At 47.9% G+C, this 25,532-nt stretch overlaps 3 protein-coding genes across 5 annotated transcripts in view; 2 read left to right on the forward strand and 1 right to left on the reverse strand.

Annotated features, from left to right (window-relative positions):
• Positions 1–20,069, forward strand: part of LOC133142785 (neurogenic differentiation factor 2-like) — a 30,654-nt gene extending 10,585 nt beyond the window's left edge. The window contains exons 3-14 of the mRNA XM_061264331.1: positions 10,615–10,745; positions 11,406–11,442; positions 12,529–12,623; positions 14,079–14,442; positions 14,834–14,928; positions 16,450–16,534; positions 16,620–16,796; positions 16,891–16,946; positions 17,047–17,135; positions 17,473–17,524; positions 18,048–18,185; positions 18,586–20,069. Coding sequence (XP_061120315.1) covers positions 10,734–10,745; positions 11,406–11,442; positions 12,529–12,623; positions 14,079–14,442; positions 14,834–14,928; positions 16,450–16,534; positions 16,620–16,796; positions 16,891–16,946; positions 17,047–17,135; positions 17,473–17,524; positions 18,048–18,185; positions 18,586–18,684 — 1,299 coding nt within the window. The 5' untranslated portion in view covers positions 10,615–10,733 and the 3' untranslated portion in view covers positions 18,685–20,069. The remainder of the gene's footprint in view (positions 1–10,614; positions 10,746–11,405; positions 11,443–12,528; positions 12,624–14,078; positions 14,443–14,833; positions 14,929–16,449; positions 16,535–16,619; positions 16,797–16,890; positions 16,947–17,046; positions 17,136–17,472; positions 17,525–18,047; positions 18,186–18,585) is intronic.
• med1 (mediator complex subunit 1) lies at positions 2,159–10,588 on the forward strand. The gene is made up of 16 exons (XM_061264293.1): positions 2,159–2,640; positions 3,195–3,301; positions 3,449–3,527; positions 3,793–3,847; positions 3,922–4,054; positions 4,140–4,168; positions 4,238–4,309; positions 4,393–4,467; positions 4,578–4,741; positions 4,820–4,931; positions 5,083–5,207; positions 5,295–5,422; positions 5,598–5,799; positions 5,879–5,974; positions 6,132–6,237; positions 6,330–10,588. Exons 1-16 carry the CDS (start codon positions 2,523–2,525, stop codon positions 10,114–10,116), a joined length of 5,388 nt encoding a protein of 1,795 aa, XP_061120277.1. The 5' UTR covers positions 2,159–2,522; the 3' UTR covers positions 10,117–10,588.
• Positions 20,070–23,512: 3,443 nt separating the features above from the next.
• Positions 23,513–25,451, reverse strand: LOC133142787 (large ribosomal subunit protein eL19-like). Of its 3 annotated transcripts, XM_061264337.1 has the most exons (7): positions 25,188–25,450; positions 24,917–25,012; positions 24,537–24,643; positions 24,337–24,459; positions 24,139–24,259; positions 23,948–24,058; positions 23,513–23,681 (listed from the first exon to the last, which is right to left on the reverse strand). In XM_061264337.1, the coding sequence occupies exons 3-7, from the start codon at positions 24,640–24,642 to the stop codon at positions 23,558–23,560; spliced, it is 585 nt and encodes a 194-aa protein (XP_061120321.1). In that variant the 5' UTR covers position 24,643; positions 24,917–25,012; positions 25,188–25,450; the 3' UTR covers positions 23,513–23,557. The 3 variants fall into 3 exon arrangements, with proteins under 3 accessions (XP_061120321.1, XP_061120319.1, XP_061120320.1); XM_061264335.1 differs by lacking the exon at positions 24,917–25,012 and having other exon boundaries at positions 25,188–25,451; XM_061264336.1 differs by lacking the exon at positions 25,188–25,450 and having other exon boundaries at positions 24,917–25,181.
• Positions 25,452–25,532: the final 81 nt, after the last annotated feature.

The following is a 25,532-nucleotide window of genomic DNA, read 5'->3' on the forward strand; positions in this document are numbered from 1 at the left end:
TCCAAATGAGGCTATCAAGACCGAGTCTGGGTTTCAAAGAAGGTTTTGAGCGCCACTCCCAAGGTTTAGAACCGACGAAGCCTTTTGGATCAGAGGTGAAACGTCTTCAGCAAACAAGAAGAGTCCACTCGCCCCTCGACTCAACCTTGACCGCCCGCATGACCGCCAACGTGGATTTACATTTCCAGCCGCGGTTTGGCTTTGGCGTCAGGGCGCGTTTTCTTTCCCGCAGCTCGTCTTTTAAAAGGGGGCGGGCGTGGTGCGAACAGGCCGCTATGCAAATGAGGCAGTTATTACCCCACTGCTCATCAAGCCGCGCAGAGGAGACATTAATAGGCTGATGAATATGCATGCGGATTTGTTAATTAAGTTAATTATTCTGCTGAAAATGCATTCGTCTTCCAAGGACATCTTCCCCAGGATTTCAACCTGCTCCGCTCATTAGTCATGCGATGTTTCACGCGGCTGAGAGAAAAAAAAAAGAAAAAAGAAAAGGGGGGGGGGTTGTTATTGTTGTTTTCGAGGGGGGGGCACATAATGTGTTTTAATGTCACGTGTTCACAACAGGATGCTTTCAAACTGCCCATCAAGGCGTCGGCACCTCCTCCTTCTCCACGCCTCTTTTTCCTCCCCCCCCAAATATGATCGCCTCCCCTTCCCCAAAAAAGACATTCTCATCCTCTCTTTCCTGCATGCGTGTGCTTCCTTTCTAGCTCGCCGCCTTCTCCCTAATTGCATATTAAAACCCTTTTAAATGAACTTTTGCTGCCAACTTTCCAACACATTAATTAATTGTTTGAGCCAATTAAGTGGCGCCGTGCAAATGAGCCTAGTCGCAAACGGTCCTGTAGGAGCCCCCGCCCCCCCATATTCCTCCTCCTTCTCATCATCATCTTTCCTACTTGTCTTCCTGCTTCCTCTTCCCAGCTGCCCTTACACTTCAAGGCACACGGCGCCACGGAAGCAGAAAGCGCCCCCCTCACCCCCTTTTAATGCCGCGGTGTTTCCTGGACCGTGTCCAGCCTTCAGGCACCTCGCTGATCTCAAACTTTTATGGAGAGAGAAAGAAGCTCATTCGAAAAGCTTTAAAAAGACAATGGCTGACGTATGCTCGTAATGCTTCTGATGTCACCATTCTGCCCAATATGCTTCATAGACACAAAGCGAGCTTGTGTAACGATTGAGGCTTTCATGACAGGTTTAGAATTTGAGGGCTTTAAATAAGGCTATTCGGCTTTCAATTTTGGGTTGTATGTCTGCATCGAGCTTGTAAGGTTATGGCTTTGATTTTGTGTTTGGAGCTTCGGTTAGAGTTTCACAATTGGGTTCTGGTTTAGAATCCAGATTTTAAGACAGAGCCAGGTTTTCAAATGATGGTTTCAAGACAGACATCTCTAGCTGCGGGAATGGCATCCAGAAACGAACTTGGATGTGGACCAGCGTCGGCAGTTGAACTTGGCTAAGTCCCGGTGGCGCTGTTGCACCCGGCGGATTAGGCCGGGCTGGTGCCAGTCTCCGTCCCTGCACCACCCCTTGGCAGCGACAGGAACCCAAAGGGGGCCCAGGCGCGTGGCCGCCATCCCCCCGGTTGGCAGGCTAAGGTGAACTAGCCTCTGATTGATGGGCACACCTTCATTCAGCCCAGCGTAGGCCCCGCATTGCCCCTTTGTTGGCACCGGTGCCCGTCGCGGCGTCTCGCACGTGCCAATTGCAGCTCTGCTGGGGCACATCAATTACAAAAGAGAACCTCCGCCCCTCCTTTCCTCCCTGGTGGCTGTGGACTGCAAGCGTGTGGGTCCTCAATAGGCCAAGCTGTGTGAAGAAGGCTTTACTGAATGCCCGTTGCCTCGCAGGTCAAGTTAGGCTTGCAAATTAGGATTTCAAGACAGGGGTGGGGTCTTAAGCATTAGGGCTTTAAATTTGGGTTTCATGCCACAGCTTTGAGTTGCAAATAATTTTGAGGCAGGGTTGTGACTTTAAGCAGGCTTTAAAATTTGGCTTTCAGGCCTGGGTTTAAGGGTTTAGGCTCTCAAGCAAGTGGTAGGGTTTCAAATTATGCTTCAAGACGGGGTTTCAAGCCAGGGTTGATTTCAAATGAGTGTCCCGAGACAGGCCTTATGGGTGGTACGGTGCAGCGGCTGACAGACAAGTCCTAATGGTTGGTGGCAAAAGCGTCCCCGGAGAGTCGTGAGCGAACGCGTTGGCTGGCGCAGGCTCAGCTGCTCAACTGGGCTCAGGTGCACCCTTCCCATGTCGTCTCATCCACTTGCTTAATTACCTCCCTGGCACCAGAAAAAAAGTACACATTGTTAAAAGACGGCACTCATCACCACGGGTCGATTAACGAGACGCTTCAGGGGTCACGCTGGAGGGAACAAAACGGGGTTGGCTCGTTTGCAGCAGTCGGGTGCCATCTAGTGGCAGACCATGTCACTGTTAATAGTGAGCGCTTTTTGTTTGGGTATTACGGTATCTACGGAAGCCGTCACGGGTCGTCAGGGAGGAAGCGCGAAGCGGACACAATGGCGGCGGTGCCTGGTGTTGTCATGCAGCGCAGTCCTGCCACAGAAAATGCAGTCCCGGTTCCGCCGGCGGCGGGTCACCCTCACGGAGAACGAGTGAAAACAGAAGAAGTGACGGGTAAGCGTTATTTACTTATGGCCCCCGCGAACCTCCGCTATCCCCTTTCGCTAGCCTGGCTAAGCTAGCGAGCGGAGGCTAACGTTAAGGTAGCATCCAATTTGGCCTCAGAAAGTTTTCACTTTTATTTTTTAATTGTAGGTTGGAAGTATTAACTACATTTACAGTCTGAATACTTCTCGGATACTCTCTAAAGGAGTCTATTGGACGATATACCGCTGCCTTGTTTCGGTCATAACGCAGTAGTATATGTATTGCAATATATGCTATGAATATATTTAAATCGCATTTAATACACGGCTAAGCAATATGGTCTCAAAATAACAATTTAACAGAATTGCTTTCTTTAAAGGGCATTCAAATTACATTTATATTCGTTAAAATGTAAATTGTCCTTACAGATCATGTTGGGACTGTATTTACAGCCGTGGCTATTCAAGTCTCCTTGTGATACAAAATTTGAAATAGGTTCTGTTTCCTGCTGATAAAATTGATGAATCGCCCAGACTTACTGGACATTCACCAGAAGTTGAACTGGCGTTTTTGTTTTCCAGAATCGGAGAAGCAGAGTCGCATGGCTGCCTTGCTGGAGAGGCTTCACGCCAAGCACAATGCGTCCCGCCCGTGGCAGGAGACCAGCAAGGTTGTGCGTCAGGCCATGGTGAGACACACTCATGATATTGACAATTACAATTACGGTGGTACATTGACACACAAGTAATCCAGGTTATAAATTTAATTCTGCCCAGACAAACCCATATTTTCCCCAAAAATCAATAGAAAATATTGTTACCGTGATGCCTTGTAGGAAAAACGCGGGATGATGAACGCTGCCGGTCACCAGCTGCTGCTCACCTGTTTGGAAACCCTGCAGAGGGCGCTCAAAGGTGAGATGGACACCTTTTCAAAGCAGCTTTTCCACATTTTTAGGAACATTTGGCTTTGAGTACTTTCATTTCCAGACACTGGAGCGATTTGTACACCCATTCTGACTTTTAGGTTCTAGTATGTTTTGATTCTGGATGTGTTCAGTTTTGGGTATCAAACAGCCTGTCCACATTTCTACTCAAAGCTTTTGGTTCTGGGGACTTTTCCAAGTTTTGGCCTCAAGGCCAACAAAATGAACTGATTCTCTGTCCCTCTGTTTTACAGTCTCATCTTTACCTTCTATGACAGATCGTCTTGAGTCCATAGCGAGACAAAACCTGTAAGTGTTCACATGTACAGGAAACGTGTTCCAATAGAGAACTTTGCTCAGGTTTGGGGTCTTTTCTTGGTCAGGCTGGGCTCCCACCTTAGCCCGTCCGGAACCGAGTGCTACATCACTTCGGATATGTTTTACGTGGAGGTGCAACTGGACGGCGCTGGCCAACTTGTAGATGTCAAAGTTGCCCATCAAGGAGAAAACCCCACGGTAAGACCTTTGTGTAGGGAGGGGGCTCACAAATTCGAGCTTGGTTGAAGATGCTGTCATATCAAAACAAATGTGTTTGTTACAGAGCTGCCCCGAGTTGATTCAACATCTAAGGTGAGCTTAAAATTTGACGCTGGTATCAGTGAAGACGTGTTAATTTCTTCCATGTTTTTTTCTAACCAGAGACAAGAACTTTGAGGAGTTTTCCAAGCATCTCAAGGGACTGGTCGACCTGTATAAGCTTCCCGGAGACAAGTAGGTTTTGCAATGTTACTTTGTTTTGAAGCCCTCCCAGTTTTGGTGTCCATTTTGACGGATTGATTTTTTTTGCCTTGCAGTAAACTGAAAACCAAGATGTACATCGCCTTGCAGTCTCTGGAGCTGGATCTCACCAAGATGATGCACATGTTTCGGTGACTTCTCCTGCCTCACTCGTGCGGCTCGGCATTAACGGCCAGAATATGAAAGGCCTTTTCATCCAAATGTAAATTTAATTGAACATTTCCTCATCCACCTACCTTAGGCTGGCAACCAACGCCAACGCCGTGGAGACGATCCTCCACGGCAGCGTGGGCCTGCTGACAGCCAGGAGCGGCGGTCATCTTGTCACCCTCCAGTGCTACGTGTCGCCTTATGACATATTCGAGGAGGGAACGGGCGTGCACGTCAACCTGGCGGACGCCAACGGTAAAAGCCGATGCGGGATGTTGCTGAGTTAACCGCTTTGGTGTGTTTTTTTTTCTGACAAGCTGACTGTGTCAACAGTGCCACGCTCACTGGGCGTTAGCGTTTCCGTCAGCATCGAGGGAACGGCCAACACCTACAAGCTCCCCATTGCGCCGCTCATCACTGGATCGCACCCGGTGGACAACAAGGGGTAAAGCAGATCTTACGTTACATACGCTGGTATTGCAAAATCCATTTTGGAATATGACAAATAACATAAGTAGGAAAACGTGATGAGCTCGGAACACAGATGTGAAATCAAAGGCATGCTGTCGTGATTGATTGAGTTTGATTTGTTTCAGAACACCTTCCTTCTCCACTGTGACCACCTCCAACTGCGTAGACCTGCCCGCTTGTTTTTTCCTCAAGATGAATCAACCCATGCCATTCTCACAGTCCTTTATTCACAGACTGGGCAACGCTACAGGTGAATTTCATAGAAATCATGCCATTTTGCAGGATAAATGCAATCAATTTGCATCAGGGCCAATTTGATAAATTGTGTGTTTTCCAGCAATTCCTGTGTTTGAAAGCACCCCACGCATGTCTGCACTCTACCAGCTGATCGTCCAGAGCCAACTTCAGTCCCCAGAGGATGGGGGTGCCACTCTGCCGCCATCCCACAACATGCACTTCTACTCAGTGAGCAGATAGCACTTTTTTTTCTTCTTTATTCCTTCTAGTATGCATCCTGACACATTGTGTGCTGTAGGACTTGAGTAATTAAATCACTTTTATAAATTGATTTGAGGGGGAATCAATTGGCATAGAATTTTTTGAGAAGGGGAAAAAAATACTTTTTTGTGTGCTCTAACAGGTGCTGCCAGACCAGCAGCACTGCTACTTTCTAAACTTCGACGCCCCGGTGCAGGATGGTCATTGCCTACAAGGTGCCCTGGTGAGCAAGATCCCCTTTCGCCACCCGGCTCAGGTGCCCCTCCTGTTGGACATCATTCGGCATCAGGCGGCCTACAACACTTTGATTGGCAGCTGTGTGAAGCGGACATCCATCAAAGAAGGTAGCCGGACCGCTGTTGAGTCTGGTATGGTCAGCCAGCAATGCGGATCAGTTCATTTTTGTTTTCATTTGGCTTTTAGACAGCGTCGGCCTGCTGCAGTTTGAGGTTTGCCCCCTGACAGACTCGAGCTTCAGCGTCTCTTTCCAGCATCCCGTCAATGAATCGTTAGTCTGCGGTAAGCTCTCACACCCAAACAATTTGAGAAGCGCTGTTAGGTTGCTAATTAAGTTAGCATTAGCAAGTACATAGTTGAGTCAGCCTGAATCCCACTTGTGGTGCCAGGAGCAGTCCACACAATGATTCAATGCATCTTTTTTCCCTTCGCCTTTCAGTTGTGATGGATGTGATCGACTCCAGACAGGTGTCCTGCAAGCTTTATAAAGGGCTGTCTGACGCGCTCATCTGCACCGATGATTTCATTACCAAAGTGGTCCAGAGGTATTTGTCAAATAAAATTACTTGCGTTGAGTATTATATATTCAAGTAATTAGTTGGTCAAATGAATTATAAATTCTCAATTCTTGTCTCAGGTGTATGTCCATCCCTGTGACAATGCGGGCCATCCGGAGGAAAGCGGAGACCATCCAGGCAGACACTCCAGCCCTGTCTTTGATTGCGCAGACGGTGGAGACCATGGTGAAAAATAACCCGCCGCCATCCGGCAGTCCCACCTACAACATGCCAGGCGGAGATGGCACGAACCCTATGGGGCTCCTGGGACTCACCGGCGGCAGCACACCCACCGGAGGTGGACCGCCCGGCGGGCCTAATTTTACCGGGCCCATCACCTCTCTGTTCGGGATGTCTTGCGGCGAAAGACAAGGAACTGAGTGCCAAGCTCAAGTTGGGCAACAACAGCAGGCGCAGCAACAGCAGCAGCAGCAGCAACAACAACAGCAGCTGCAGCAGCAGGGTCAAAGCCATACAGATGACTATAGCAAAGTGACGCAAAATCCAATCCTGACCAGTCTTCTGCAGATAACGGGAAGCGTGGGTTCCAGTCCCAGCTCGCAGAACGCGCCGCCGCCTCACCAGACTCCTCCGCCTCCGACGTCGTCGCCTGCTAGCAACACCAAGAATCATCCCATGCTCATGAACTTGTTGAAAGACAACCCTTCGCAAGACTTTGCCGCCCTGTACGGTTCCAGTCCACTCGAGAGACAAAATTCGTCCTCCGGGTCACCTCGTACCGACAGCATGGGGGCCGCTTGTCCCGGAGGAGGCGTGAAAGGCAAGAAGAAGCGCCCGCGAGTGCCAGAGAAGGGGGGCTTGTTGCCAGGGACTCCCGGTGCAGGGGGAACGGCCGCAGGTGCTTTGGGCATGAAATCTCAACAGCCGTCGTCCATGTCGCACCATCAGCACCACGCGGTCACGCACGAGGACGATTTCCATCGCGAGCTTTTGTCGATGGATGTCGACGCTTCTCAAAACTCCATCTTTGACGTCAATCTGCCGGGGGACGGCCTGGACACGCCCCACAGCATCACTCCGGCTCCAAGCCAATGCGGAACCCCGCCCTCCGGCCCCAGCATGCCTTATCCGCCATCTCATATCCAGGCTCAGCCACCGCCGGGCGCGGCGCCTCCCCGCATGGTGCGTCTCTCCAGCTCCGACAGCATCGGACCGGATATCACGGAAATTCTGTCAGATTTGCCTGAGCAAACTGGTAAAGCCGGCAGTGGAGGCCAGCATCCGATAGGTGGCGGCGCTGACGAAGCAGGCCCGCTGGGGACCCCTATTCGCGACTCCTCCAGTTCAGGACAAGGCAGCGCCGTGTTTGACTCGGCAGACATTTTCAACGCCAACAGCAACGAGAACCCTTTCACGGACGCTGCCGAGCTGATCGCCGAGGCCGCGGCCACACCCACCAGCGATTCGTCCTCCAATAACTTCTTCCCGGATGCGGCCGACTTCAATCCCGACCTGCTGAATTCCGGTCACGGCATCTCCCAGAACTGCTTTGAAGACAGTTCTCCGAGCGCCGACGGAGACATGGATTTGGTGAAGGGTTTCGGCGGTAGCAGTCAGCAGAACACACCGTCGGGTACGCCCCAGAATCCCACGCCGCACGGACAAAACACCCCGGAGCCCTCACTGAAAGACCCTTTTGATATGGGGATGTTTTTCGGAGGCAACAGCGGCACCGGCAAACCACTTCTCGGTCAAGCGCCGGATTTGGGAGACACTCATTTCGGAGGCTCCCAGAGCCCCCTCATGATGGGCTTGGGGCCGTCATGCGTCGATTTCAAAAGCGCAGAATCCAAAGTCAAACAACAGAGCCTCATGCGCCAAAAGGACGAGAATGGTGGCGGCAGCGGAAGTAGCGGCTCCGGAATGGGAAGCCTTTCCGCTGAGGGCAAACAGGTGAAACGTAGCAGGACTCCCTCCAGCGAGGGCAAATCCAAAGAGAAGCAGCCCAAACGTAAAAAGCTGGACCCAGACGGGAAGTCGCCCTCCCACAGTTCAGGCGGACGGCCGTACACGCCACCCAGCGGCGGCTCTGGCTCCGGTGGCAGCTTGAGCGGAGGAGGCTCCAAGTCTCCGGGAAGTTCGGGATGCTCACAGACGCCACCTGGCGGCGCCACGCCTCCCATTCCCAAGATTACCATTCAGATCCCGAAGGGGACGATAACCGGTGGGAAAACCTCCTCCCATAGCGGCTACACGTCCAGCAGCTCAGCCTTGAGTGGCACCGGCGGAACCGGGGCCACAGGCAGCGGCAAAAACCACCATTCCCATTCTTCATCTGGGAAGATCAAATCCAAGGAAGGCTCCATGGCGCAAGGCAACAGCTCCAAGTCAGGGAGCAGTGCCGGGATCAGCGGGGGACCGTCCCATTCTAAGGGTTCTTCTCAGGGAATGGGAGTCGGTAAGCCGGGCTCGTCCCCAATCGCCAAACACGGGCTCTCTGGTGCAGGAAGCGGCGCGAGTGGACTGGGGACCGGTAACAAGATAAAAACTCAAGGCGGTAAGCCTCCTGGGTCGCTTATGAATCCCAACATCAAGCCCAACATCTCCCCTTCTCATTCCCGCTCCACCAGCTCTGGTGAAAAACTGTCTTCGCCCATGAAAATCCAGCAGTCCCAGGTGCCGGGAACTCCACCTTCCTCGAAGGCCAAATCCCCAATGGGCTCGGGAGCCGGCAGCTCCGGGGTTTCCAAGTCTTCCTCTGGGGGGAGCAGTATGAGCTCCCAAAAGCCAATGAGCGGGACGCCCTCAACTTCCACATCCTCCTCCTCTAGCTCCTCCTCTTCTTCCACTTCCATGAGCTTCTCTGGAGGCTCCCAGTCCCAGTATAGTGCAGGGGGTGGTGGAAGTGGCGGAGGCGGCGGCAGTGGGGGAGCATGCCAGAACAACGCCAACAACCCAAACGCTAAAGGCAAGTCTCCTAGTCGAAACAAGAAACCATCCCTCACGGCGGTCATTGACAAACTGAAGAGCGTGGGCGGTGTGGGGGAAGACGGTTGTGAAGTCGGACCGCCCGCGGGCCCGCCTTGTCCCGGGGCCCCGAGCGGCAGCGTTCCTGGAAATGTGCCCCCTCCAAACATGCCTCCCATCAAGCACTCCACATCCTCCCAAAGTGGAGACTACAAGCGGGAGAGGCCTGATAAAGAAGGGAAGGCTAAAGTGTCCGTTTCGAGCGGCCCCGGTGGGGAGAAAAAGTTGATGGACCCCAAAACAGGAGCGGTGAGCGGGACCGGCCTCGCCAAGATCATCATCAGCAAACCCGACGGAGGCTCGCCCAGCATCAAGGCGAAAGTCACGTTGCAGAAAGGCGGCGGCGAAGGCCCCGGCGACTCCATGCGGCCGCAGATCAACAGCCTGAAAGCCTCACCCCTGTTCAGCGGCTCCACGCCCAAGCACGACCGCTCATCCCCGAGCCACAGCCGCTCGCCCGGCCACACGCCGCTCAACCACGACAGCGAGAGCGAGTCGGGCAGCAGCTCAGTGGCCGAGAAGTCCCATCAGAACAGCCCAAGCTCTGACGACGACCAGACGCCGAGACCGCTCCCCGCCCAACAGGACTACATGAGCGCTGTCCCACTGGGCTCCGGCGAGAAGCACAAAAAACACAAAAAGGAGAAGAAGAAGCGGGAACGCGAAAGGGAACGGGACAAGGAGAAGAAGAAGACATCTATGACAGGCGGCCCGTCGTCGCATCCCGTGAAGGCAGACGGCTGGTCCCGCTCGCCCATCTCGGCCTCAGAGTCCTCCTTGTCCATGCTCGCCTCTGAGCGGCCCTCGCGCTCCAGTCCCATCTACATGAGGAACGAAGATGACGACCTCATGGACTCGGCGCTCACCGGCAACCTTTAATGTCACCATTTGTAAATATTTCGTTTTTATTTGATGTTTTTTTTAAGGTGAAGTAATGCTCACAGGTCACTATTTGTGGATATGCAAGATGTAGGTATTTTGAATTCGGGATGTTTTCTTCCAAGGAGCACAAACAGAAAAATCGAAGAATGTAAATGTTTTTATTTAATTTTGTAAAATAAAAATACCAGAGTGAAATAAATGCATCCCAGAAATACTGTTTGCGCAATTTGTGACCTGAGTGCATTTGTTTTCCTCAACATGTTTTGTGTGCCTGCATAGGTGCAGCTATTTTGGTTAGCAATTCTCTGCCTGACTCTTTGAGGACTAATGTGATTTCTTGAGAAATGAACATTATTCTTGCTCTACCTTTTGGTGTTCAAGCTGACTAGATTTTAACAATAACGGATTTTGGAGACTGCCCTTCTTTCTACATGTTCAATAAAGATTTGAACTTGCATTCATGTCCTAACTTCCTCTCTTTGTTTTTGTTCACAGCATCGGCAAAGTCCCCTAGGAAGTAAACGTAAAATTGGAGCGCTGGTGAGAAATGTACCTTTCGCCCTACTTTGGAGCACTGCCACTCAAGTACACTAGAGGGCGGCATTGTATCAGAGATGCATCAAAAGGTGACTCCGTTTTAAGCATATTATGCAACATTTGAATTTATATAGCCAGCTAGTCTATTATTAAATAGAAGAATTCCACAACTACGCTGTGTTCCATATGACTGACATTTGATTGCAAAGAAGTAAATAAATGAATCGTGCACTGTAAGAGCAAAATCAATGCTATATGTGATACATTAAAGTCATTGAATTTCAATTGTATCTCCAGTGACCTCCCAGTGGGCTCACCCATCACTCATCTTCATTTAAAGCCTTCAGCAGCAGCATCTGCTGCTGCGGCTTCATCTTCTTTCCATTGGAATGACAAGTAGTCTCTTAGGATTCTGAAAAGTTTGGCCTAATTGTCTCCTTCTTAGGCACAAACTTGAGCATTTGTTTCCTTCTGCCTTTGAGCAGAAACGCACGCCGCAACAAGCGCCTCATTAGAGCGGCCGTGCGGACTTGAAGCAATTTGTCAAATGTCAGAGAAATTGAAAGAGAAAAAAGGGGGATGGGGGGGGGGAGTGCTTCTCTGGTCTTGCCAGCCTGAAGGAAAGAAAAAAAATGCAGTCTTATGCGATAAAATTTCTGCTCAAGTGCAATTCAGTTGTATTAAACTGTACAACGCTTTTGCCATTTCAAATTGATTTGGATTTTTTTAACTTGTATGTGCATTTTTAGGTGGTACTTGTAAAGAGGTTGGAGAACCACAAATGTAGTAAGTACCACATGGCTTTTGTTGATTTCATTAATTGTGGCTTCATTAAGAGTAAATGATTGGCCTGTATGCAGATATGATCACTCTTAAACAAGAAATAACATTGTCCTCTGCACAGGAAACACATGTAGGCCATGGCTGCTAAAAAACTCTTCAAAGTGATGAATAATGGAGCTTACAAGGCCTACGTCTTACATCATAAAAGAGATTTTTTTTGCCAATCAGGAATTAGTAGTTTTGACCCATTTAAGGCAATGTCCAATCAAAGTGTTGGAATGAATCTTTATCATATCAGCAGCATACATAATTTAGATTTTATTGCACGTGCTTTACCACGCAATGTCCATTTAAAGGCCATTGAGCAAAATTCCAGGACAATTTTCCCCAAACAAAAACTTGATTTTAGTAGCAAAGTCCAACGTTAAAGAATGGACGCAATGTTATTGGCATTTGACCAGATTAGCATTTAAATTTATTTCTGTAGGGGCAAATTAGAGATCTGGGCTTTTTCCTTTACCACGACGAAATTAACATGCAAGAGCAATGTGAGAGGTCATTAAACTCAAATCAAGGCATCACTTTGGTACAATACTTGAAAATGTAAAACTGGTAAGTACAGTACAGTATGATGACTGGGGCGTGTCTTGCTTTACGTCATTGGGCAAATAGCAAAGTACCGCCCACAACCTTGGGCCCATCCAATCACCGGTTTACCTCCGCCTTATCGGCCATTTTGGGCCAATCGGGACTGAGGTACGCGTGACGTCACAGGGAAAACAAAGTTGCCATTGAGCGCGTGTGGAATCATACTGTATAGTCGAATAGTGGAGCGGCCAAGTGGATGAGCGAGAAGCCAGCCGGCATCTGCAAGATACCGGCTCCTGAATAGACTTTAAATGCATTGAATTGACGCCTAGTCGTTCCGTTTAAGTCAACAACCGGGACGCTCTCTAGACGGGATGCATCGTCCCAATGAAGACGCCGAACTTGGACGACCTCCTGCCGCCATGTCCACATCGCCGCTCTCCTCTTATTTTCGCCGCTTTTCTCTTCCTCACGACTAAGAAACACAGACTTTCTTTTCAGTTGTCATGACGGAAATCAGTGAGAAGGAGAACGAGCCACAGCGGCGGGACCTCCAGAGACCACCGTCCACTGCGCCCAGCCAGCCAGAGTCGAAGGTATGACCACACCTCCACCCATGCCATATTCATTTTGGGCACCCCAGATGTAATTTAACCACAATTTGAAGTGTATTATGCAATTTGCTATTTATGAAAGGTTTTAGTCTGTTAGCGAGACAAACTACAATCTTGCATAACACTTAAGCTGCATTAATTCTTCTTACCTGACCACTCGCTCGTACAGGCACACGTCACGCTGAGTGCCTGTGCTGAACATTTAAAAGCCACAAACAAAGCAAAAAATAGTTTGCATCCGCCAGCCCGCACTGGCAAAACAAACCTCACAGATGAGGAGTAAATTGGCACTGTCTTGCAAAGATAAGTAAGTGAATGTTGAAAATGTTGTGGCAGGTGCTTTAATTTATTTTGCTTTATTCATCATATATGTACTATGTATGGCCAAGTGACATTAATGTATAATCTATTAAAATCAGTCTGATTGCTGAGTGTCTACGACTTTAGTTAGTGACAGAATACTAGAAAGCGACCTACTGTAGTAATACTGCCCATCTCTGAATATAGCACCCCACTTGTTTTTTTTGTTCTGGCAGTCTTTTGCGACAAGAGCTTTCTCTGTTCTTCAGTCTGTGCGAGGGAAATAAAAAATGAGCATAGAGACTAGTCTTTGCCCGAGGGTTCTATAAATAGGCTGTTGTGAAGAATGCTGGGATAAATTAATGATTGAGTAGAGGGTGTGTGCGAGGGGGGGGGTAGAAGGGAGGCAAAAAAGGATGTAATGGAGATTTTTCACCCCTCTTTCTCAATAGCCTGCACATGAGAGAAACTGTAGAATTGACGCTGATTGAAATACATGGGGGAGAAAATATTTTTGAACGCCCCCCAAAAAAAAGTGGGTCAACCGAGGCAGCTCTTCATCGCTCACGCTAATTGGTATCTTCACTCCCAGAGGAAGGAGCACAAGAGCAGCTACCTGCTTAGATCAATCGGACGTTTTAAGCGCCACAAAACCCAAAGTTCTCGTTGTTGTTTAGTGCAACGACGACATTAGCTAAATGAGCCGCATGCTGCTTCACCGACAGCGCTAAACAAGTGTTCACCTCATCAGCTCGCTTTTATTGAGCTCATGATGAAAGGACTGGCGGATTCACACCAAGGCGGATCCGCTCAATGAAACCAATCAAACGGGAATTTTTAAAAGGCTTATCGATTGGCGTCCGCTCGCAAGACGTGGCAAATTTGTGAAGTCAGGAAGTCGGGAGGAGGAGGTGGGGCAAGGGTGATGGAGATGGAAGGGGAGAAAAAAAGCCTGACTGCAAAAGGACGTTCTTTGAAAATAGGACTTTTAGGACAAATGGCGTCATAGCGCTAAATCCCCTCCGTGCTGTCCTTGTGTTGTTTTTTCTTCAAAGGCACTCATGCATGATTCATGCTCATGTACTTCCTGTTTTGATGTCCGCCGTTGCCTACTTGACGTGTTTGCGTTCCTTCCAGTTGCAGCGTCTGAAGCGCTCGCTGTCCTTCAAGTCTGTGATGCGCAGCAAGAGCGTGGACAACTTCTTCCAGCGTAGCCCCAGCAACTCGCGGCCCCCCTGCACGCTCATCATCGCCCCAACGCCAACCGCCTTGCCCGAGTTGCCCCTGGCCTGCGAACGCCCGCCTGTTCTTTCACCGTCCGTCAGCCCCACCTCGTCGCTGTTGTCGCGCTCGCTATCCGTCAGTCCTGCGTTGTCCCTGAGCGCCAAAGTTGAGCCCAAGTCTTCAACCCCGCCCACGGCACCTCTCAAGACTCACTGTTTCCACGAGCACGTCTTCCGCAGGCCGGCCAGCTGCGAGCAATGCAAACATTTGATCCAAGGTAAAACCATGTACACACAGTTTTAATTTTCTCTGATCCCCATTTAGGCTGTAAACTAGTCGGGCCTGTCCTGTGAAATCCCTTCAGCCAAGGCTTTGTGGACTGAAATGTTAGATCCATTACATTTTACATGAATGAGAAAATTCAAAAACAAAGATACCCGTCAATATGCTGAGCACTTCAAGTGCTGGTTTTAAAGGCCAAGTAACCTCTTAGGAAATTGTTTCTAGACCCAAACGAAGTTGATTTGTGCTTTGTTGTCAGTGCACAAATCTTACCGTGTGTCTTGAAAAGCACTACTAAGCCAATGCACTCCAGGGCCATCATCTGTATGCTTTCAGTCTACCTCTGTGAGTTTCTCTCGATGCAATGAATATGGATGTCACCGCAGGTAACTCCAAGCAAGGTCTACGCTGTAAAGCCTGCAAGCTCGCCGCTCACCTGTGGTGCTCGTCGGAGCTGTCCCAGCAGCCCTGCAATGGCAAGGTAGGGAAGCGGACGCGAACTAGCGTCAACGTACTTGGCAATGGCTTAACGTCACCCTTGCTTACTTGCATTAGCATTTCGCGTTGTTGCAACCACGAGGGGAAAACGTTGAGCCAGCCAATAATCGCACAGACGTGTTCTCCTGATTGAGTTGCTCTTCCGTTGCAGTACGAGTAATCCGCTTCACAGTGGGCGCACATTTTCGCACGGTTAATCGCGGCAGAGTGCGCTGCGCGGTGACTCACGCGAGGCTACAGCGGCATCTGAACGCTGCGATGGTTGGTCTTTGAGTCTCTTTAACGGGCTTAGCCTCAAACCCCTCAACCCCCCCGTCCTGTACAGAGAGGATCATGTCAGCGCAAATCTAAAATGGCCCGCAGACGATTAAGACACTGACCCACGTGCGAAAGGTTACAAAAGGTACATTATAAACTAGAAAATGGTTCACGTCTCGTACGGCACTGAGCGGCTTTTGTCACGCTTCCGCTCGCTCTGTTGACGTCTTGTCACGACACTACATTTCCCTTCCCCTCTCTTTCTCTGCCTCGAAATCAATATCTGCCCCCCAACCAGCTGGCCCGGCTTAATTCAGTGTGAAATCCGGCGCCTTTGAGGGCACGGAAGCGAGCCGCCGTCGTGGCTGTCCTTTTGGATGGCCGCGCACTCATCAAAGCGGGGATTGGACATTTCGGAAAGCAGCCGCACATCCGCAGAACTTGCCGGGGAGTCGCGCGCTGAGCAAGCACACTCGCAAATGTGCTTAGGTAGTCATGATGTTGAGCGGCTTCAGCCTGAAATATTCATTCCGTGCGGAGGATTTTTATGACTCTTTATTTCACACGTGTTCTTTCCTCCAAGATTTCAAATGTTTGGGTATATTTTAGGCAGAGAAGGTTTACTAGTAAGAAAGCACTGCTGTCTCCCAGTTTTGCAGCTGTTTTTGCAAAGGTGACCTTTTTGTGCGAGTGGCCATCTTTGAAGGTTTAAAATAGACCAAGACATAAACGCTGACAGCACCCAAGTGCATGCTCACGTTCAATAGCGGAGCATGCCCGTCATTGTTTTTAATTGAAGCCGCTCCGTATTCTTGCTGCCGTGGCATCAGCGTTACTTGAACGTAAAGAAAAACAGTTTCATTAAAGAGACCTGCTGAGCACAGCCTCGCCTCAAATAATGACCTGCAGGGACACACTAAAGACATTACCGCACATTTCCATTCACGTTGTCTCGGGCAAAAATTTTTAATGTTTCACTGTCATACGCGACTATAATTAGACGACAGCATCAAGGTGAGAAAAGCTGCCTTTGTAATTTATCCCGACGAGCGTTGTATTCCTCGTGCTAAATAAAGCTCCCGCTGATCCCGCTCTCGCTTGATCTTCCACAGTCTGCCAGTGGACGGTCATTTTTAGTCGTCAAGCCGCTTGATAATGTGTGTGCACCATTTGCTGCTTTTTCTCACCCTCACCTAAGCCTGCGCTTTGCCTCACCTGTCACCTCTCGCACGCCGTCTCTCTCCAGACGGGAGCTTTTAAGCGAAACTTCAGCTCGCCTCTACTAACCAACGAGTCGCTGGGCGTCGTCAGGGAGACTCCTGAGGTGCAGGGTGAGTGAGGGAGTGCGTGTGCGCGGCCGCTGTTGTTCATCAGCTATCGGATGTCCAACCTGTGGCACGCTTTGTCCCGTCGCAGAGGTGGACCCCGCCACGGTGGACCCCGTGTACGAAGCGCTGCGCTACGGGACGTCACTGGCTCAGATGAGTCGCTGCAGCTTCGGCAGCATCTCCGAGTCGCCCCGTCACGAGGATGAGGAACTCCCAGACAAGCCGGAGAATCAGCCAATCGCAGAAGAGGAGCCGATTCCAGGAAGTAAGTTAAGTTTCTGATCATCCGATGTGGTGTCCACAATTGTTTGGCCATTCAACACACTCTGCATTTCTTCTTCCTCTTTGTGTTCATCCAGTGCTCACGCCTCCTGAAAGCGAGAAGGCAGATTCCGAAGAGCGAGTCAGCCTAAAGGTGCGCCTTTACACATCCTCCTCTATTTTTTATTTTTATTTTTTTGCTCTTCTTTTTTATCCTCTTTTTCTCTTCCTCTTCTCCATATGATTGCCTTCAGACTCCTAAGCGTGTGGAGGTGCACTCCATGCACACCTACGTGGCTCTCTACAAGTTCCTGCCTCAGGAGAGCAACGACTTGGAATTACAGTCAGTCCTATTATTGTTATTAGTGCAGTATATGAATTTATGTTGTTGTTTATGCTTGCGTTAGTGGTAGAATGAACTATGGCTCATTTCCCTCCTCCTAAACCTGTTATGACAGGAAGAGTGAAGAGAGCTATGGCACCCACCTGTAATCTGTGCACCACAAATCATTTTGTGACATAAGTGACACGTTCCACAATAGAGGAGAACTAAAAAAAGAATAATGAGAAATCAGCCTGACTCATGAATTTGAATTAATGTCTTGAATTTATGACGCTCTTATTCAGCCCTAATATACGATTGCAGCTAATGCTAGCCGCTTCTCGTGTGTATCCTCCAGGCCCGGCGATCGCGTCAAAGTGACAGATGACGCCAATGAGGACTGGTGGAAGGTGAGTTTGTAAGCGTCGTCGTCGTCTTTGTTCTCTTGGCCGCTGTTACCTTTCGTGAGCAAATGCCATCCTGGCACTTGTGCAATCAGTCAAGCCTCCTCCAGTCCAACGAGGCAGCCAGACTTGAGAGCCGCCCGCTTGCCTTTGAAAGTCAAGGAACGTGGGTGTTAGCGTGGGGGGGGAGAGGATGTCGTCCGTGTTTTGTAGTGTTGACCATATTTGTTGGATTCGCCAATTATTGCGCGTTTGACGCTTTGTGTTGGCCGCGGTGTGGGATTAGCGCGCCGCAAACGCCGTTGTGTCGTTTGTTCTTACGTTGTTAATTATAGGAACCGGTTGTTTTTGTTTTAGCTCATATTCAAATAGGCGTAAATAATCAGCAATCCCAAGTAAATAATGATTGAAATAACACGTGCCTATGCAAGCATAAAAAAACGAGCCACATGCTGCTTCACCAAAAGATAATCACAAGTATCCTGTCCGGTAATTTGGCCTTTACAAGTGTGTGTGTTTTTGTGATCAGGGGAAAAGCCGCGGCAAGGTGGGATATTTCCCCGCCAATTTTGTGCAGCGGGTGCGCCCCGGCGAGCGAGTGTGGAAGGTCATGGCTGGTTTCCACGGCAACCGAGACAAAGGCCAGATGACGGTGAAAGAGGCCCAGGTGAGCTCTCACGCACACACGTAGACAGAATTAGCGAATACATTAAAAGCAATGTATGTAAATGAATGCGTAAAAGTGCTGAAGTGACAGAATACATATTTGCATTGTGACACAGCGTACTTGTAGTCACATTTCGGAAGAACCTTACATTTTTCCCAATGTCTCTTTTCCCTCGCTCCCAATCCATCGTCCCTAACGCCACCCACCTCATCCTCGTTGTTATCCCATCGCTTGTGCATTTCTTTTATTCCACTCATCTTTCGACATTGTTCCCATTCCTTTCCCCTCAATTGGACTCCGGCCATTTTATTGTCCGACTATTCATTTCTTGCCCATAATTCATCCTTCCCAAATCCTGGCTTGATCACACCATCCCTCGCCCCGCATTGTCCCGCCGCAGATCTGCGTAGGCAAGATCGAGGAGACGGACGGTTTCCTGCGCTTGAGCAGCGGCAAGAAGCGAGGCTTGGTGCCGGCGGACATTTTGCTCGAAATATGACGTCTGCTAATAATAGTACTGATAATTGTGATCACAATAAATTGACGGAAGAGTCCTCGGGAATGTTTTTCCCACCTCCAAACGCCCTCGCTGACGGGGTAGGGAACAACAGCTTTGCTAGTTTTGTTTTCTTTCCAGCTACTCACCGTGTAGCGCAATGTGGGAAATGTAGCGTCAAGGAGAACGAACGGGAAGACAGGCTACCTCACCGCTAACTCAGAAAATGCGACAGGACCACGGGAAGCCTACAAAAGGCTTTGTTACGTGTGTTCAGTCTCGTATTCATTATGTACACAATAATAACAATAGTCATAGATTACATCATCACTATCAACAAGAGAAACATTGAGGCGCTGTTTTCACGCTAGTCATGAGCTGTGAGCTAAATCTTATTTATGTTAGCATCTGCTAAAAGGGATACGTGTAAATGTCTCTACACCATTGCACCTCTGCTAGTCTGTAAATTCAACACTTCCAATTTGCCTTATCTGCTGCACTCATCCTGTATGTGCCGTTACATAGTGCGTCTCGGAATGCCAGCGTTTAAAAAAAAAAAAAAAAAAGATGTAAAAGCAATAAGTGTAAATAAAACATTCATGCTACTCTGCGACTAATACAAGCATTGATACCACAATTATAACAGAGCACCGTTTGTGTTTTTATTGGCACTCTTATTGCATCTTAACCACTTTTGTCCATTATGAATCTGGAAGGTATTCACAGTCAAAAAGACATTTTCTGTTCGACCCATTGCAGCATTCTGAAGCAACACTATGCACAGCCCATCGAGTTACTGGCTCTGTTTTGTCTGCACATGCATACAAAAATACACACCTGGGCTCAGGATCCTTTTTTGACTTGCCATATTGCGTATTTTGCCGTCGCCCAATAAAATGCGATGAATTCCTTCACTTCTTTGTGTGCGCCGTCATTTGTTTGACAAGCTGGTTGATAGCCTGTGTTGCAATTAAGAATTAGCTTACCGCTTGGCTGAGATGTTAAATTTTGAAAACCATTTATGAAACATTAGAGGAGAGATGATTCAGCGAAAAATAATTCAAGCATTTTTTATTTTTTTTTTTACATTAATTAATCAGTACCCAAGAAGTAGCCATAGGATTCCAAGAGGTTGCTGACCTCGGGTGTAAAATGTTAGCAGTGCCAAAAGACCATTAACGTGACCAATAGAAAAGTCAATTAATTAGCCAGCCTCAACGGGGAAGAACGTTTGACATCCATCAATGAAAATTGCAAAGCTGTGTGATTGAGCGCCATCTTATGGTGTCGTTAGCAAGTCGGTGGGTGGGCTTAATGACGGGAAGCCGTCAAATCAACCCACACAAGACATTTTGTATCTTTCTATCCTTGTTAGTCCCTTTTGTTTGTTTGCAGATCTTGGGAGGATCCATCACGCTTACGGTCCCCTCGCCTCCATCCGGAGGAGCCCCGACTCGCCTGCTCGTAATGAGCGCAAGTAATCACATTAACGCCCAATAAAAGTCATTGGCAGCGGAAAAGCTGCTGGCAGGCCATGGACAACACTGGCACTGCCAGCGTGCACCGTGCCGCCATTTCTCAAATCATGACCCAATTTTGTTATCAAACTGAATATACAGTAATATGATTTTGGAAAGATGCACGTGTGGCAGGACATCAACTTGCTCTGCTGTCATTTTTTCAAAGATTTTTTTTTTTTTTTTTAATTACAAGTCCAAACCAAAACGTCTCTCCTCTTGTTAGGGTGTGCTTGAAACGTCAGGTCGACGTCTCCTTGTGCGTTCACACTTGAATCTTTGACAGCTCGGGGGAAACGAAACGTCCACCTTGCAAAATGCGGGGGGAAATTGTGCACCAAAAATAACTCTTGATGACATGTGCGACTTGAGAGGTGAGCAACCTTGGCAGAAAATAAAATAAAAAAGACAAAAACGATAGCCAATAATAGTTCCCCCCCACCTTGGTTCCCAACATGAAATGATCATTTGAAGGTACAGTCACAAAAGACCCTCACAAATAGTGAATTCAAGAATGGCAAATTTTACCGTACTCGAACGTGTCCTTAAAGTCGGGGTGAATGCTGCTGCAGGCGGCTCCAGGTGGCTGACTCAGCGATTCTCACAGATGTTTTTTTGTTTGTTTCCAGATGGATTAAGCCCATGTGGCACATTGTGGGAAGTCAACTGTCTGCTGGCCCACCTCCACACCTGCTTCCTTTTTGATGTTGTCGCCCCTCCATTCCCTACATGGCCATGGAGCAGCAGAGGTGGCAAAAGTACACAAGTAAAGGTGCGGATATATTATCGTTTGGCCCGATTTAAATTTTGAACTATTTGGGATAAACGTTAAAAATGCATCCATTCTTTTTCCTCTGTCAAGAACAACTATTACTGCCCAAACTGAGGTGGCAGGATTGGCTCAAGGTCTGCCCAATACTGCTCCCAAGAGGCCAAAACGTGCACAACAAAAGGTGCAGCACCATGTCTATTGAATTGAAGCAAAAACGCTTGGATTTAATGTAACAATGTCATTACTGTACAATTTTGTAAAGATTGTCGAGATGCAGGGATTCTGCACTGATAGAGCTTTAAATTAAACGGGTCCAAATCAGAGATACCAGATGGCAAAGGATTTAAATCCCATGCCGTAGGATGTGGGCGGGGTCAACATGAACCACAAAATTCAAATGACTCTGCTCCAAAGCACGTTCGGCCTCCTTTTTTTTCGTCGCATCTTTTCATCTCTCCCTCTGTTGGCAGCACTCAATTACCGCCGTTGGCGCCGAGTCGCACTTCAAATGGAAATTAGTGTTTTGTTGCTTAATGTTTAGACACGTAAGCAACATGCATACAGTGAAAAAGACAAAAAATAAGTCCATAACAATTGAATTCATATCACATTTGTCACCCCGCTGTTAATTAAACTTCTCCAGCTTACAAAAGTGAAAAAAACGAATCACGCTGCGGCTTAACTTGTTTAGCATTTTAATGGGTTTAGTGTTTGCTGACTTGTTTATTATTTAATGAAACGTTTTTGTTTGCTGCCTCCAGCTGTTTTTTGCTTCCCCGCTTAAAGCTCCGCCTCCAACTATATCTGTTTATAAATACAATGTGTGCCAAATGTTGAATAAAGCATAGCATAGGCCAGACATGGGCAAACTACGGCCCGCGGGCCACATCCGGCCCACGGGGCCGTTTAATCCGGCCCGCCAAACCTGAATAAATTGTATTATTAATTTTTTGGGGGGTAATTTTCCCTGCAATTACTATGTTTCCCCAGTAGATGGGGAACCGCCCGCCCGCGCATTTACTCCCGGGAGCCGTGTCAGAAAGCTCGGTGCAGACTCCCAAGTGCGTGTGCGTACTCAGTAGTACTTAGTAATTTCATCTATCAGTGCCAAATTTCGAGGCTGTGACGTCAATATTCTCGTAATTTGCTGAGTTTTCAGATACAGTTTTACGCTAATGCCACCCACAAACCTTCCCCTGGAATCCTTCCATTAAAATGAGTGGCCCGAAGAAAACACGTTTTCCAATGTTTCTTAACATTCGGCACTCAGTGGACACTCAGGTTAACGGACCGACAACTCGGCTCTATCCTAAGAATTCCCACAACAAATTTTACTCCAGACTATGATGCACTAGCAAATATGGGAAACCAACAATACTATTGATTTCTTTATTACTTTATTTAGATGTATTCTTTCACTGATTCTTCAAGATGATGTATTTGGTCAGAATGTTTGCCGTTGGATGTGATTTTGCCTCATTAGATAAACCTATTTCATAACTCTGACCTGCAGGCGCTGAAGTGATGGAAAATGTTATTCATCATAACAGTGTCGTATTTAATAAGAATCACTGATAGTAGTTTTTTGGTGAACTATTTTTTTAATGCTGTTAATAAATGCATCTGTTTTCAAAAAGTTTTTTAATATCCATGCTTTTATCTACTATAAGTAAAAACCTTTTATGCAATGATCTTTACATGTCATTTATATTACTTCACACAAACACTACATCCATCTGCTCCTTGTTCGGCCCCCCGGTCAAAATTTAGAACCCAATTCAGCCCGCAAGTCAAAACGTTTGCCCACCCCTGGTATAGGCAGACCTCTATTTTGTTTAGATTTTAAAAAACAGTTTTACCCTTAAAAATTAACATGAAAATTGAGCAGATGTACAAATACAAGGCGTACGAAAATAAATTGCCCTCTGTCGTATTAGCAAACTTCTGTCAACCTCCAGTATGGAAGGTCCACTATCCTCTGAAGTTGAGTAAAAATAGTAACAGCGAAGCGGCTCAGTGACGTGTATTTATGTTAGCTCCGTTGTTATTGTTGCATGTGGAAAATGTGACTCTGAGTGCGTTGAGGGCTGGGCGTAATCGTGAAGAGCGGCTCATATTCCTTGCCGTCGTCTAATCCCATTAAGTCTCACGCTCCAGAAAACAGCGGCGCCTCCCCGCAATGAAGAACCAAGATGAGGAGAGTCACAAAATGGCCTCCGCCTAGTCCCCCCCCCTCATGCGGGCTCATCTACTTTACCTGAGATGGCTCTTTATTTTTACACACAGCAGGATTGCTTTTATATGGCGACTCCATAAAGTGCTATACTGATAACGCTAATAAAATGTGAATCATAGATTAAACCAGGCAGGCTGATTTGAACTCATTCACCGCCGTGGATGGAATCCGGCCGTTTATACCACTGGCGTGAAATGGTTTGTTAAAATTCAAGCTTACCTGTGGACCTAATGAAGAAGTTGGCAGAAACAACAGTATTTAAAAATCTAACCTCCACACAGAAGAAAAGCATTGACCAACATGTGGTAACATTAACCTCATTTATTAATAACCAAAGCAGAGATGCAGTCGCTATTTGCCAGCTTCATCCTCCTTGGCCAAGTTCTTCATGAACTCCTCCCTCTTGGCCTGGAGACGTTCCTCTCTGCGCCTGCGAGCCTCCTTTGTCTTTGTGCGGCGAGCCTCGGCCTGGTCGCTGCGCCAGAGGACACAAGTGTTAATATTTATCCTGATAGACATTTCTAGACAGTATTATCATTTCAGTTGTGAGGCACGCTGCCAAAAAAAAAAAAAAAGCTGGGAAGAGTGTCAACACTCGAATCCAGCAACATTGGCGCCACCCAGTGGACAAAAGTCGAAATTACAACAACAGTGAACTCATATTGATTTCATTCATTGGTGTGTGTGTGATATATCCTTGATAAACCCTCACGAGGGTTTAATCAAATTGAAATAACTTACGCCAGGAGCTTCTTGCGAGCCTTGTCTGCCTTCAGTTTGTGAATGTGCTCCATCAGGATGCGCTTGTTTTTGAACACGTTACCCTTGGTCTTCAGGTACAGACTGTGGTACCTAGACAGGTAGGTGCAACTTTCAGTTAAACGCAATGAATTGGGAATAGAGAGAAATCGAAGATAACACTTCCCGCTTACATGTGCCTGTCAATCTTTTTGGACTCCCTGTAGCGGCGGAGGAGACGACGCAGGATGCGCATGCGCCGCATCCACATCAGCTTCTCGGGCATACGGGCGTTGGCAGTACCCTTCCTCTTACCTGCAAAGCCAAGAAAGTGAGTTTACAGTTTTGTTCAAAAGCCATTTTATTGTATCAGTTGACTTCGCATGACCAACCGTAGCCCATGTGACGGCCTTTGCGGCGCGCCAGCGTGTTCTTGCGGCAGCGGGCACGGGAATGCACTGTCACAGGCTTTCTGATAATCAGGCCATCCTTCACCAGCTTGCGGATCTGCTGGCCTGTTGTGTAGAATTGCATTGAAACAATTTAAGATGGCACAAATAAGCGATAACCTGTAGCCGGTAAAACAACTCACGCGAGTTGGCATTGGCAATCTCATTGGTCTCGTTTGGGTCCAGCCAAACTTTCTTCTTGCCACAGCCCATGACGCTGGACGCCAAGCGCTTCTGAAGCCTGAGCATACTGGGGAAACAAGTTGGATTAGATGCAATTATGTGACTGACAAGCCATTACACCGAATTTGAACCATTTGCAAAATTGTCATGGACATTTTCCACCCAAACTGGATCGTTCACTTAAAGTAGCAGCAAGCTTGTTTTGACAGTTACTCCCAACAATGTCGTCGGGGATGATTTACTATGGAAAAGATATTGCTTTGATTCCATTGTTGAACTGTGATAGCATATTCAATGCATTAAGTGAATGAAATTTATAGCAGACTTGTACTTGAAATACCTTTGTCCCTGAAGGTGTGAAATCGTAAGTCAGAGTTGCAATGGTTCCTGACACCGTCTCGACTTGTTTACCTATGTGTTGTGACGTCAGGCATGTCTGTAAAGTTAGCACCGGGCCTAAATTAGCAATTTTCTTCCATGACGTTTTAAATCTCATCAACCCCTGACGGAATGTATCTACTGGTGTTTGAAATAAATTACCCGGAGCCCATGAGAACCGTTTGTTTACGAAAATAAAATACATCTGATCGTGGAACAGCAAGGAAACTTACCTCATGCCTACGGCGAGTTTGACATAGACAGGAGAAACTAGACAGTGTAGTCGCAACCATTTCAGTCGTCGTCAAGGGTCACCAGCACATCCGCGGCTACAAAAGGCGAAATAAACCCGTCGTTTGCAATTCATATGTAGCAATTGGAATATCAATGGCTCACAAATTAATGTGATTCTTGTACGTAACGTATTAAAGTTTTAGCATTTAATTCAACACCCCACCCTCGAAGAGTGGTGTGCTCCACGTGAATGCACTTCTGTTTTCCACTCCTAGAGGGCGAAAAATGACAACTGATTTGAACGAATCATGTAGTCCCTGATTTAACCCGGCGGTGGCAGTCGC

The sequence above is a fragment of the Syngnathus typhle genome, linkage group LG18 (genome assembly GCF_033458585.1).
Source record: "Syngnathus typhle isolate RoL2023-S1 ecotype Sweden linkage group LG18, RoL_Styp_1.0, whole genome shotgun sequence".
Taxonomy (NCBI): domain Eukaryota; kingdom Metazoa; phylum Chordata; class Actinopteri; order Syngnathiformes; family Syngnathidae; genus Syngnathus; species Syngnathus typhle.

Coding starts and splice junctions, on each gene's coding strand:
- med1 (XM_061264293.1), top strand. CDS start 2,523: ATGGCGGCGGTGCCTGGTGTTGTCATGCAGCGCAGTCCTGCCACAGAA. Junction 2,641..3,194: donor GAAAACAGAAGAAGTGACGG/GTAAGCGTTATT, acceptor TTTGTTTTCCAG/AATCGGAGAAGCAGAGTCGC. Junction 4,310..4,392: donor TATAAGCTTCCCGGAGACAA/GTAGGTTTTGCA, acceptor TTTGCCTTGCAG/TAAACTGAAAACCAAGATGT.
- LOC133142787 (XM_061264335.1), bottom strand. Junction 24,059..24,138: donor AAAAAGATTGACAGGCACAT/GTAAGCGGGAAG, acceptor CTACCTGTCTAG/GTACCACAGTCTGTACCTGA. Junction 23,682..23,947: donor GCTCGCAAGAAGCTCCTGGC/GTAAGTTATTTC, acceptor CCTCTGGCGCAG/CGACCAGGCCGAGGCTCGCC.